This window comes from Microcaecilia unicolor, chromosome 6, assembly GCF_901765095.1.
Source record: "Microcaecilia unicolor chromosome 6, aMicUni1.1, whole genome shotgun sequence".
NCBI lineage: Eukaryota > Metazoa > Chordata > Amphibia > Gymnophiona > Siphonopidae > Microcaecilia > Microcaecilia unicolor.
The window spans coordinates 67733760-67747690 of NC_044036.1; the positions used below are offsets into that span (position 1 = coordinate 67733760).

The 13931-nt window shown below is 42.2% G+C and overlaps 1 protein-coding gene across 15 annotated transcripts in view; it reads right to left on the minus strand.

The window, feature by feature from the left end:
- KYAT3 (kynurenine aminotransferase 3) overlaps nucleotides 1-13931 on the minus strand; it is a 133550-nt gene that overhangs the window by 39698 nt on the left and 79921 nt on the right. For all 15 annotated transcript variants that reach the window (XM_030206117.1, XM_030206116.1, XM_030206123.1 and 12 more), the window contains 2 exons: nucleotides 9902-10027; nucleotides 9686-9806 (listed from right to left, as the gene is read on the minus strand). In XM_030206117.1, coding sequence (XP_030061977.1) covers nucleotides 9686-9806; nucleotides 9902-10027 — 247 coding nt within the window. The remainder of the gene's footprint in view (nucleotides 1-9685; nucleotides 9807-9901; nucleotides 10028-13931) is intronic.

Consider the following 13931-nt stretch of genomic DNA (forward strand, 5'->3'; position numbering starts at 1 on the left):
AAAGTGATGTCAGTATCCCAAACAATAGCCTGATGCTCAGGCACTTGCTTTCCACACTAACATTTACACTTTAAAAGAGTGACATCAACTTCAAAGTAGGAATCAATTTTATTAAGATCCAACATGCACCATGTTTCAAGTCTATGCCAGGGGTCCGATAAAAGTACAATAAACAAGCATACTTAAAGGAAAGTTAAAATAGTTGAAAAAAGTGACTGAAAAATATGTAATAGATGTGTTTACACAAACATCAAAATTATAGCCTTAAAATAATGAATTACACTCAGTTTTACAACATCTGCAAGCATCAACACTGAAAACAGCTAAAAATAGACCGAGGACTCAATCTACCTCTCCCGTGGCAAGCAAAGTGAAGACCGCAAAGATTAAAGCGATACCGTGTTCCCAACAGAGAGTAAACACTGGAATCACAGCTTGCCTACTCCCCTCCACCAGCATGGCATCTGCAGACTCCAAAGCTGAGGCACCACAGGAAGAGAAATGCACAAATGATGAGCTACAATCTGTGTACAGTCTTCAACGATTCTTTGGTGATGTGAAATGGGAACCAAAGGTGCTCAGAGAGGATATTTTGATGAAAATAGATGAAATACGTTGGGCACAATGAGGACGACACAGGTCCAAGTTTTTTGATAACAGAGAGGTCCTCACTGAACACAGCCAATCAGGTAAAATGAAAACAAAGCTTTAAGACCTCCTGCCCAATCTTCAAAACAATTTAAATAGATGGTGGTATCCATGCAGATCTCTGTCATGCACATTCATTAGGGATATCCTGAAATCCTAGCCTGTTTGCAGCACTTGAGGCCTAACTCTTGCATCCTTAGCATAGATATTCTATCCACAGTAAGGCTACGAACAACAAGAGCAATGCAGGCTACCACCACTAGGTGAAAAGAACCATGTCAAAGGTTTTCCCATTGGCACAAAACAGAAGGAAACTCTTTAACAGATGCTAGATCCTTGGTCTTCACTCTCAGTCCTTAAGGACCACCAAAGTGAGGTTTTCAGGCTACCCCTAACGAATATGCATAAGAGAGATTTGCATACAATATAGGCATGCAAATATTCCATTCATATTCAAAACGGATATCCTGAAATCCTGTCTTCTTGGCAGCCTTCAAGAACTGAGAGTGAAGGCCAAGGTTATTGGTGGACCAACTAGCATAATTAGTGTAGTTAATTAAGTTCTGTTCTATGTTCACAGATAAAGGGCCAGGAGTAGGTCTGCAGAAGACAAACACAAAAAGTAATAAAAGTGTGTCTGAACAATTTTCAGAAGAATGTGTTTGTGAAGAACTAGCTAAACTAAAGGTAGACAAAGGGCCAGATACATCTGAGGATATTGAAGGAACTTAGGGATGTTCTGGGTGGGAACAAGATGGCCGGGTGGGAGCAAGATGGCCGCCAGGGAGGATAGGATGTTACTCGCTGAGCTCCTGACCCCAGTAAAGCTAGCGGTGGAATTACTCCTTACCCGACGACATCATAGGGAAAAGGAAGGGAAAAACGGGGTCGCAAGCTTCCTCTGCCCCCGTTAGTTCCACTCCCCACCAGCCGACGCTTGAGTGTTTTGGAATACAGCGAGTTGAGCCACAGACGCCGACGAAGGTCACTTTTGATGGAACGATGCCAGACTGCAGTATTGAGGAGGCTTCGCTAAGCCCAGCCTCTGGTGCTGTACCTCCTCGACCCGGAAGTGTTCTATCTGTAACGGGATCACAGCTTGTTGAGCAGACTGGTGAGTCGAGCTCGCAAGCAGTCAGAGGAAGATCCGTAACAGAAATGACCCCAGTAACTACTGCTACCAGGAAAGGTGAAATGGAACATGCTACCTCCGCCAGTATCGGGGCAACCTTCCATGGACACACGAGGAGTCGGAAAACTAACAGCAATTACTCTCAAGAGCCTATGGGACGCCATTCAGGCTATGAACAGGAACCTGGTCCAGGTAACGGATATATTAAAAGAAGATTTTTCCTCTCTTAAAACTTCCCAAGCTCTTGTCACTTCTCAAGCTCGAAAACATGACGAGAAAATAGAGACTTTGAGTGAGGAAGTAAAATCCTTACAGAATGTAACAAGCCTAAAGATAAGGAAATTCTGGTAAAAAAGGTTGAATACTTGGACAACCAGGCTAGACGGAACAATTTAAGACTTCTCAATTTTCCTAAAGTTCCTTTAATACCTCCGGTTGATATGTTTAAGAGATATTTGGGAGAAGTCTTGAATATTCCTAAAGAAGCTATACCACCAGTTGTCAAGGCACAATATATCTTTGGGGCAAAATCAGCTTCACCAGAACCACTGCCTGATTTAAATGTGACGGCTTTTTTGGAGAACTCTTTGGAAACAGTCACTCAACGACTGACTTTAATAGTTTCCTTCGCTTTTGAAGTTGATAGGAACAATGTTTTTCGTTTGTACTTTAAAAATATGCAAACTAATTTCTTTGGTGAGAAAATACAAATTTTTCCAGATTTGAACAGGGACACACAGAAAAGAAGGCGTGAGTTTTTGGCCTTAAAACCAAGGACTCTCGCCTTAGGAGGAATCTATACTTTAAAGTATCCCTGCAGATGTTTGTTAACAATCAATAATGTTAGTTGTGTTTCTGGATCCAAAGAAATTAGATGAATTTATAAAAGCCAAGGAAGAGGGAAATGTTCAAGCCTGAATGACCTCATAGGGAAATACTGTTTGCACCTTCTAGTGGGCGAATAACGCTCTCCACCCTGATTGATTTGATTCATTCTTTATAATTTTTGCCAAATCTTGTTCCAACAATTATTGTGGTCAATGTTTAATTATTATTTTTTCTCTTTCTCATCATTTAATACGCTATTGTGGGAAATGCTGAGATGCTTTATTTTCTTTGTATCCTTTCTGAAATCCTGCATTTATAGTAATAAGAATGTATTATTGTAAAATTACAAATAAATAAAAAAAAGGGATGTTCTGGGTGCTCCTCTGTCTAACCCTTTCAATGTTTCTTTAGAGCCTGGAGTAGTCTTGGAGTACTTGTGACGTTTATGAGCCCTTGGCCCAGAGGTAGCTGCGTGATGATCACTCTGCCACCTCTGGGCAGACGGAGTCCCATAGAGTCAAGAGTATTCCAAAGAACTGGACTGCAGGTGAACTAAGGTAGCTTTATTGGCAGCAAAAGGAATACAAAACAAATGGGCAAACAAATGTTTCAGAAAACAAGAGAGGGAAAAGAACAATAAGCAGCCTAGCTGCGTAACCTAACACTAGCTAAAGCAAAGCAAAAACAAACAGCTTACAATGGCAAATAGGAGGACAGTCTAGTCGAACTGGAAAAGCAAACACAAGAAGCTAAATAAAGGCCCGCCCCGACGGGAAAACGGAAAGCAAAGGGCACTTAGCTGGAAGCGGTAAGGCCGCTGGCAGTCAGATAAAGGTTCATTCTATCAGGACTCTCATGTAAGCCGCGGGACCCCCGCGGCAAGTTCTCTCGGAAGCAGGAGAGGAACAGCAGCCAAGCAAAGGAAAATAAAAATAGTCTCTAGTAGGTAGGGAACTTGAGCAGACCCCTTCACTCACTGGAGGCAAAGAATGGCACAAAACCAAACAGGCACTGAGGTGCCCGAGCCAATGCTTCCAGGGCAAACAAAGTTTAAGCACGCAATGCCTGAGCCAATGCTCCCAGGGCAAAAGGTCAATACAATTTCTGAAGCGCCCAAGCCGAATGCTCCCAGGGCAAACAAGGCTTAAGAAAGCAATGTCCAAGCCAAGGTTCCCAGGGCAAAAGGACACACAGGCACAGCGCAGCAAACAGGAACCAGGAACAGCCCACGCGGATCCCTCTGCGCTCCAAGCACAATTACCTTGTCCAGAGAAACTCTGAGACACGGCCATGGCCCCAGTACCTACAGCACTCCTCTTCATCCCAGCACACACAGTCCAAAACTCAGAGCGGAGCCTACTCACTGCAACCAATGATCAAGGACTCACTGCGGATGACTGGAATCTCAGCTGAAGTACAAGAAGCTCTCTGGACTTCAAGGCTTGGAAGCAGGCTATACTGGAACAGAGCAAGAAGGTGAAAGCTGCAGCAAAATTTCAGGCCACAGCCTGACAAGGAGACAACAGTTGGAACTAGCAGAGCCTCAGGCAGGCCTGAGCTCAATCAGGAATTATTGCCAGAACACTGAGCACATGCAGAGGCCAGTTTAAGAAGGGCTCAGCACTGATGACATCACCAGCTTGGCCTCCACCACTCTACAGTGACCCCACAGGTCACTGACTAGAACAGCAGGTAAATTTAAAGTGTCTAGATGGATCAGGACACTAACGAGCAAGGCACGGATGATGACAACCATGACAGGACTGGAGAAAGGCACATATGGTCCCTCTCCACAGAAGCAAAACTAAGGAGGATGTTGGAAACTACAGGCCAATTAGTCTGCCCTCTGTTGTGAGTAAATTAATGGAAATACTTCTCCGACAGAGGTTAGGGAGGTTTCTGAAATCTAATGGATTGCAGGTCCCAAGGTAGAATGGTTTTACTAGAGATAGATCTTCTCAGACAAACAGAGCGCTAGATGTGGTTTACTTAGATTTTGGCAAAGCCTTGGAAACAGTTCCACGTAGCTGACTTACAAACTGATGGCCATCATTATGGGCCCTAAAGCAACTGCCTGGGTTAGAAACTGGGTAAGTGGAAGGTGACAAAAGGTAGTGGTAAATGGAGTTCATTCTGAAGAAAAGGATGTCACCAGTGGTGTGCTGCAAGGATCCAGTTCTTTCTAATATTATTGTAAGCGATATTGCTCAATAGCTCTCTTGTAAGGTTTACCACTTTGAGATGATATCAAAATCTGTAACAGGGTAGATACCTCTGATGGTGTGGATAACATAAAGAGGAATTAACAATGCTTGAAGAATGATCTAGACTATGGCAGCCAAGATTTAATCCTAAAAACTGCAGGGTCATGCTAGGCTGCAAAAACCCAAGGGAGCAGTACAGAATAGAGGATGAAGTACTTCTGTGCACGAAAGAAGAGCGGAGTATAATTATATCCAAACATCTCAAGATAGCCAAAAAGGTAGAAAAGTTGATGACAAAAGCTAGAAGGATGCATAAGGAGAGGAATGGTCAGCAGGAGAAAGGAGGCGATATTGCCTCTTTAGAAAAGTCTCTGGTGAAACCTCATTTAGATTGCTATGTACAATTCTGGAAAACGCACCTTCAAAAAGCCAGAAAAAGGATGGAGTCAGTCCAAATGGCTGCTACTAAAATGGTCGGTGATCATCATAAAGCTTGTGGGGACAGACAAAGATCTCAATACAAGGCGAAAGAGGAGAGAAATGAGGAAGATATTTAAATATCTCCATGGAATAAATGCATAAGAAACAGTCTTTGAACTGAAAAGAAGCTCTGGAATGAGGGGACAGAAGATGATATTGATTGGGGCAGACTCAGGAGTAATCTATGGAAATAATTCTTTACAGAAAGGGTAGTGAATGTGTAGAATGACCTTCTGGTGAAGGTGCTAATGACTGTATCTGAATGCAAGAAAGCATGGGGTGAGCAAATAAGATCTTTAAGGGAAAGGGAGATATAGTAGGTGGTATGTATGGGAGGACTGGATAGGCTATATGGTCTTTAGCTGCCGTCATTTTCTATGTTGCTATGTTATGTTTGTATATGTAGTAGTCCCACATTGCAAAAATAAGTTAAGAAAGGAATGAGGAGGAAAAGTTATTTACACAGTTTTCTGTCTTACCCCATGGTTCACCTTTTCAATGCTTCTCTAGAATTGGGAGTGGTCCCAGAGGACTGAAGAGCAGATATGGACCCTCTCCACAAAAGTGGAAGTAAAGAAGAGGTTGGGACCAACAGGCCTGTAAGACTGACTTCCATGGTAAGTAAATTAACGGAAACACTTTTAAAACAGAGAATAGTAAAGATTTTGGAATCCAATGGATTACAGGACCCGAGGCAACATGGTTTCATTAGAGGCAGGTCTTGTCAGACAAATCTGATTAATTTCTTTGACCGGGTAACCAGAGAGCTGGATCGAGGAAGAGTACTAGATGTGGTGTATTTAGATTTTAGTACAAACTTTGACACAGTTCCGCACAACTAATAAATAAACTGAGTGCCCTCAGAATGGGCCCTAATGTGACTAGGTAGGAACCAGTTGATTGAAGATGACAGAGGGTAGTGGTAAATGGAGTTCATTCCGAGGGAAAGGATGTCACCAGTGGTGTGCCACAAGGTTCAGTTCTTGGGCCAGTTCTTTATAACATTTTTGTAAGCAATATTGCTGAAGGGCTGTCTGGTAAGGTTTGCTTCTTTACGGATGATACCAAAATCTGCAACAGGGTAGACACCCGTGATGGTGTGAATAACATGAGGAAGAACTTAGCGTATTAGATTTAATACTAAAAAATGCAGGGTAATGCATTTGAACTGCAAAAACCTGAAGAAACAGTACAGTTTAGGGGGTGAAGAACTTTTGAGCATGAAAGAGAAGTGAGACTTGGGTGTGATCGTATGCGATGATCTTAAGGCTGCCAACCAGGTTAGAAAAAGCAACGACAAAAGCTAGAATGATGCTTGGGTGCACGGTGGGGGGGGGGGGGGGGGGGGGAATGTGCAGTAGGAAAAAGGAGGTGATGATGCCCCTGTATAAGACTCTGGTGAGACCTCATTTAGAATACTGTGTACAATTATGGATACTGCGCTTTCAAAAAAATATAAACAAGATGGAGTCAGTCCAGAGATCAGCTACTAAAATGGCCAGTGGTCTTCATCATAAAGTGTATGGGGACAGCCTTAAAGATGTCAATATGTATACTTTGGAAGAAAGGCAGAAGAGGGGAGATATGATAGAGGTATCTAAATACCTATGCAGGATAAATGCACAGGTGGTGAGTCTCTTTCAGTTGAAAGGAAGCTCTGGAATGAGGGGGCATTGGATGAAGGTAAAAGGGATAGACTCAGAAGTAACCTGAGGAAATACTTCTTTCATGGAAAGGGTGTGAATTTGTGGACTAGCCTCCCGGTGAAAGTGGTGAAGATGAAAACAGTAAAGCATCTGAATTTAAGAGAGCTTGGGACAAGCACATAGGATCTCTAAGGGAGTAATAGGGAGAATAGATAAGTACATAAGTACATAAGTAGTGCCATACTGGGAAAGACCAAAGGTCCATCTAGCCCAGCATCCTGTCACCGACAGTGGCCAATCCAGGTCAAGGGCACCTGGCACGCTCCCCAAACACAATACTCCAGGTGCGGTCGCACCATGGAGCGATACAACGGCATTATAACATCCGCACACCTGGACTCCATACCCTTCCTAATAACACCCAACATTCTATTCGCTTTCCTAGCCGCAGCAGCACACTGAGCAGAAGGTTTCAGCGTATCATCGACGACGACACCCAGATCCCTTTCTTGATCCGTAACTCCTAACGCGGAACCTTGCAAGACGTAGCTATAATTCGGGTTCCTCTTACCCACATGCATTTATTTTTATTTTATTTATGTTAATTTATATACCGTATCTTATTGCAACTGCATGGATGGGCAGACTTGACAGACCACATGGTCTTTATCTGACTAGATTTTTCTATGTTTCTAGTCACACAGATAAAAGCAAGGAAAATCTATAAATACCCTATAGTAAACATTTCTGCTTGAAGAACCATGAACTATCGGCCTCAACATTCCACATTCTCCTCTGCAGTTCAGCTGTAACAATCTGTCACTGAAACTAAGATCCTTGGTTGGACTCTGACAATTCATCCATTTATATCAGTGATGTCTCTCTGACCTTTAAAAGTCATGAACTGAGCAACCCCCAGGGTTTAACTTGAAACTATAGACTTTCTTTTAGCAATCTAAATAGCTTACAGTAATCTAACAGGTGATGATCAACCAAACATTGCATCAGTGGAAAAAGACTGGGGATCAAGCCCCAAATGTTCATCCAGTTAGAAAAAGCCTTTATAGGAATGAGGAAACACTTTTTTAAAAAATCTAAATTTGAACTGGGATCTGTTACCCTTAACCTATCCCTTATTTGCAGAAGCAACACTGAGGTCCTGGAAGAGGAAAATAGAAGTATCACGTTCTAGCAATACCTGGGGGTTAGCAGAAGAGCTAAAATTTGAAGACTCAAGAGTTTTTTCTTCAAGGGCAAGGTAAAGGGAAGATTAAAGAGAAGATACATAACCAAGCCCTATATAGGAACATCACCATAAATGCTTATTTCTAACTGTTTATACCTAAAGTGATTTCACTACAGTGGTACAGGTACTTGTTTTGTAAACTCTGTTTATCTGGATATTACCAAATCATCAGTGAGTGTAAAGCAATTGATCCAAAACTCTGCTGCATGGATGGTAGCAGGATATCTATTTTGCCAGCATGTATCCCACTAAGTTAAATCACTCGCATCTTTAACTTGCTGTCATTGACTAAGTCCATTTGCTTCCTTATAACCATTAGGGTTAACTTCAAGGTTTTGATGTTAATGCATTCAGCAATCTATGCGGTACGACCAACTTAAATTATTCTAAATAAATTGGATAAGGTCTATAAATGTCATAATGCAGGATATCCAGCACTACTTAAAGGGACAGTACAGTGTGTGGTTCACACAGACCCATCTCCTTAATTAATGTTGATTTAAAAATATTAGCTAAAATATTGGCCAATAGAAGACAAATAATACATTCTATTAAGTGTGGCTGCCAAGTTAACTATAACCTGAGCCAGGGCTTTTTCAGTGACTAGGCCTGCTATGGGGAATATTCTACTACAAGATATGTGGGAGAAATCAAAGTTTCTTTTTGAAAGAATTTGGAAACAATTACATTTTTAAAAGGATTCACTTAATAGGAGATGTTTTTAATTCTTTGGATAAATTAACAGATTTTTTTTCCTGATGTTGCGAAGAGTGTAAATCTTCCAAAGTTTGTTTTTAGCATTTGTCTTTGATAGCTTAAAATACTTATGTAGTCCACCAAAGGAAGAAGACAGGTCTTACACTGGCAGACAATAAATCCTTGTAAAATACATACATAAATCTACTGGTCACTGTTAAGTATGTAAAGTATGCTCACAGCGAAGGTGGGATGTTCTTGAACTGGATTTCACCAATTTAATCAGAATAATTTTGGAGAAATGGGGGAGAAAAAAATGCCACTGCCCACCCACAAAACTCTACCCTTTCAAAAAAGTATATGAAATACATCTGCTAATAGTGTAACTGTCTTGGACCTCTCTATATAGTCTCACGCTGCCTTTCTATGCGCCCAGATAGACTCAGTAGGGGAAACAGAAGGTGGACAGGTATGTCAGACAAAAAATAAAATCTTGAAATAAAAAAAAAATGCTGTTTTTTTTTTAATCAAAATGTTTTTGTTACATATTATGGCTGCATGCTGAGAGAGAAGCACCCACCCCAAATTAACCCCTTGTTTACAAAGCCACGCAAGCGGCTGCCAGTGTGGTAATGCCAACACAGCCCATTCACTTGGGCTGTGTCGGCACTGCCACACGGCTTTGTAAATAGGGGGGTAAATACATTTTCAAACTGGAATGTCTTTTTATTTTGTTAAAGACAAATCTACATATAAAATTATTTCAATCAGACATTTCTGTTGTGACTATTACAATAAAAAGTACCTATTTTAATATGTTTATTTCCAGTGTACACAAGCCATTCATACACTTCATCACTTATGCATAAGACATCATGTTTAATGCAGAGATCAGCGATCATCTCCAGCTCTTTTCTGGTATAAATCTATAAAGCAAAGAACAGTTGGTGGTAAAGTATTGAATACACTCAAGACAGATACAAGAACTGTCATATTTCTATTAGTTTAGAAACACACTTACCTTGCCTACAGGATTATTTGGCGTATTCAATATGATGGCTTTGGTTCTGGAGTTAAATTTACTAGCTAGCTCATCAGGATTTAAAGTCCAGTCACCACTAGATGTTGGGCTTCCAATATTGGCTTTCTGTAATGGGAATAATTTCGAAATTATCCACCGGTAACCACTAATACATGCATATTTCTAGAGTACATGACAACACATCATGAATGAGAAGACACCAGCTATGTACAGACAAAGTGATACACATGGCCTTAGTAAAGAACACTAGTGCTTTTTCCCCCATCTAGAAGAAACACCCTCCTGTAAGTCAAACTTCTGAGGTTTTGCTGGTGAGGCATGAGTTGTGACAAGCACGCGAAAATGGCGGAAATGTAAAGACGTTGATGATTATGATGGGTATAGCATTCGGCCACTTGAATATATGCGGTTGTGTGAGGATGCGAAGAATTGGTATTTTCAACAGAGGATTGCAGGAGCGTTAAATAGGCCTAAAGAATTATATCAAACTGTACGATTTTTGTTGCAGGGTTACAAGATTAAGAAGACTGCTGTAGGGTTGGAAAGCTGACTTGTTTGTGAGATTTCTAGTTAGTAAGAAAAGTTGAAGGAGACAGTGGCATTACAGGTTATACAGAAGACATTGGATTTAGTTGGTGGCAGAGATGGTGCATGGAATCTGTTTGAAACGGTGACTGATAAAGAGATAGAAACAACAGTGTGGCCAATTACTCCTACACGGTCACTGCGTGATCCTTGTTCGACTGCAGTGTTGCTTGCGCTGTCTCATGAGGGTGTGCCACCCATTTGTCAGATTCTAAACAAAACTCTATGTGATGGTGTTTTTCCACAGTTTTGTAAACAGTTTACTGTGAAGCCACTGTTGAAGAATGCAGGGCTGGATCCTGCTGACTTGAGTAATTATCAACCGATTTCAACCATTCCATTTTTTTGGAAAAGTTCTGGAGAAAATAGTTTTAAAACAGCTTGATGAATTTGTAGTGAAAGTTGATGGCTTAGTTCCCTTTCAATACGGGTTTAGGCAGGGGTGTGCTGGTAAAATTTTAACAACGGGCTCTCTCTCCGGGCATAACCGGCCCTGAAATTTGGGGGGGGGGGAATACATGCCTCTCTCTCCCCTCCCTTGTGCAGGCACGCTAGGCATACCTTTGCTGAGCCCCACTAGCCAATAAATGGACTGCCACCATTCTCTACTGCTTGTTTCTGGCTCTGAGCAGCATGATGGAACCTTCTTGCGCTTGCATGAAAAGTCCCAGCCTGATGCTTAGAGTCAGAAACAAGGAGCAGGGAGCAGCAGCAGTCTATTTACTTGGCTGGTGGGGCCAGCATCACTGCCAGCAAAGTAAAAGAGAATTCAGGAGGGGGCCCAAGCCCACATTTTGGGAGTCAGTTGTTAAAGTAGCCATGGGGAGGCCTACTTTAACAACCGGCTCCCAAAATTCTTAAAAACAGCCCACTCCAGCACACCACTGGGTTTAGGCGTCCACATAGTGTTGAGACATTGTTGATTTCAACAGTGGATTTTATAAAGAGAAATATAGATGGTAACACGTTATTGTTTGGTCTCAGGACTTTTCTCCAGTCTCAGTTTGGAAGTAGAGAGAGAAAAACCTCTTTACTGGTGCTTTTGAGTCTGTTAATCTGGATTTGATACTTTAGAAGTTAGAGGATTTAGAGAGGGCTGGATGGGTGCTTCACTGGTTTGCTTCCTATTTAATGGGGAGATCTATGGTTTTGCGGAGCAGTTCACAGGTGTCAGCTTCACTGGAGGTTGACTGTGGTGTGCTACAGGGGTCAGCCCTGTTATTTAATATATATTTGGCATCCTTAGGTAAGGTGTTTCAGTCATTAGGAATCTGTTATCATGTGTATGCTGATGACATGCAATTTTTCTTCCCGATATTGTCATGGGGAGATTGTCTGAATCTTCAGTTGGGTGGGTATATGGCAAGAGTGAAACAATGGATGATGAAAATGGTCTTGTTTTAAATGTGGCCAAAACAGAGGTAATGATTGTGGGGAGAGAGGAGTTGGTAGAATGACCAGAGACTGTTTGTTTAGGAGATATGTGTGTTACAGTTAAGAGATGAAATTGTGGGGGGTAATTTTAGACCATAAACTTACTATGAAGTCTCAGTTTGCTAATATGGTTCAGATGGCTTTTAAACAATTGCATATATTTAGACTAAAGCCCGTGCTCTCTTTGTATGATTTTTGATGTAGTGCAGCTGGACTACTGCAATGTCCTGTATATCGGTATGTCTGCTTTGAGTGTCAATGCATTGCAAGTAGTCCATAATGCTGCTGTACAAACAGTAGGTAGATCAAGATTTTCCCATCTTACACGTGCTCTCAAGCAATTGCACTAGCTTCCTGTTGTACAAAGGATATAGTTTAAAGTGTTGACGATTGTATATCAGGCATTATTTGTCACAGCCCCACTGTATTTGAAGAAAGCACTAAATGTGTACCATCTAAGACGTGAACTGAGGTGAAAGTCTGCTATGAGTCTCTCTACTGATGCAGTGATGTGACTGTACCATGCTGATATACGAGCTTCAGCGTTTGTTCCAGCTGGAATTTCTTTATGGAATCAGTTACCTGACCAGCTTCGTCATTGCTCTAACTTTATGCAGTTCAGAAAACTTTTGAAAACAACAACTATTTGTGACTGTGTTCTTGCAACTGTACGTGGACATGTTACTTCATGCTGAATGATGTCATTATGTTTAATGTTTTGGTATTGTTTTACTGATTATGAGTGTTTTTTAATGGAAACCACCTTGTTATAGGTGGTATATAATTGTTTTACACAAATAAATAATTTGGTTTGTTTGATCTGTCGCCTGATTACCAAGGTGGTGTGAATTACTTTGAGGGCCCAGTTCTCAGAAACAGCTTCCCTGGCTACCCTTGAACACTTAGAGGCAGATGCACTAAAGCTAAATGAGCCTTTAATGACTCTCCAACGAGGAAAATTTGATCCGTTGCATGTATCAAAGGGCTTTTACCGAGGAAGCCAGCAGCTAACAAAAACGGAATGGAGATGAGCAATTAGTGTGAAAACCCCATTGAAACGACATGCACTAACCTTTTCCGATTGCCTTTACGCAGGAAAAAGGCAGGAAATCTAACGAGAGGTCTGGACCACTCGTTAGGACAGCTCTGTGCCAGGAAAAATCATTAAGTAAAAAAATAAACAAACTTTGAGCCAATCCCAGCGCATTAGCAGAGCTAAAAGCGCTGTGATTGTCCAAAGGACGTCAGAAAACACATAAATAAATAAAAATAAAAAAAGGATCGGGAGGGGGCAAGGGCGTTCATCAGGAGCGTCCTGTACGGACGGCCTTGCCCCCCCCCCCCCCCGCTGCTCCCCACTTTCCGCCGCTCCCCCCACCCCGAAAAAGCAAAATTCAAGCAGCCCCTGCCCCCCTCCCTTCCTCACTACTCTCTCACCTCAGCTCCGCCTCCACACATCCTCCGTCCTGTGCCCCGCCCCCTTTTGGGGTCGTCGCCGCCATTCCCCTCCTCCATCGGGCCCCCCTCCCTCTTACCGGGCCCGTGCAGCGCCTCTCTCCTCTGTCCGAAGGCGCTGCACGGGCAAGAAGACAGCTGATGCCTGCCTTCGCCCAGCTTCGTTGGCGCGTCTTTCTCCTGCTGGGCCCGCCCCTGTCTGACGTCAGTAACCTACGTCCGTACAGGACGCTCCTGATGAGCGCCCTTGCCCCCTCCCGACCCTTTTTTTTAATTTTTGTTTTGGGAGCCATGTGCTTGTGATTTGACTGTTTGTGGCATGCGCAGAGCAGCTAACATAACGCTTGGCTGCTCTGCGCATGATTTGGGGGCCGATTAACGATGTGTATTGTGATTCTTTGATACATTGTACGTTTCAATACCGATCTCAGCATGTGTGACTTTTTTTTTTGGTGCATTTTTCGTTATTTTAAAATCGTTAGGGACTTTAACGATTTAGATTTTTTTACGTTTGGTTGCTGCATCTGCCTCTTAG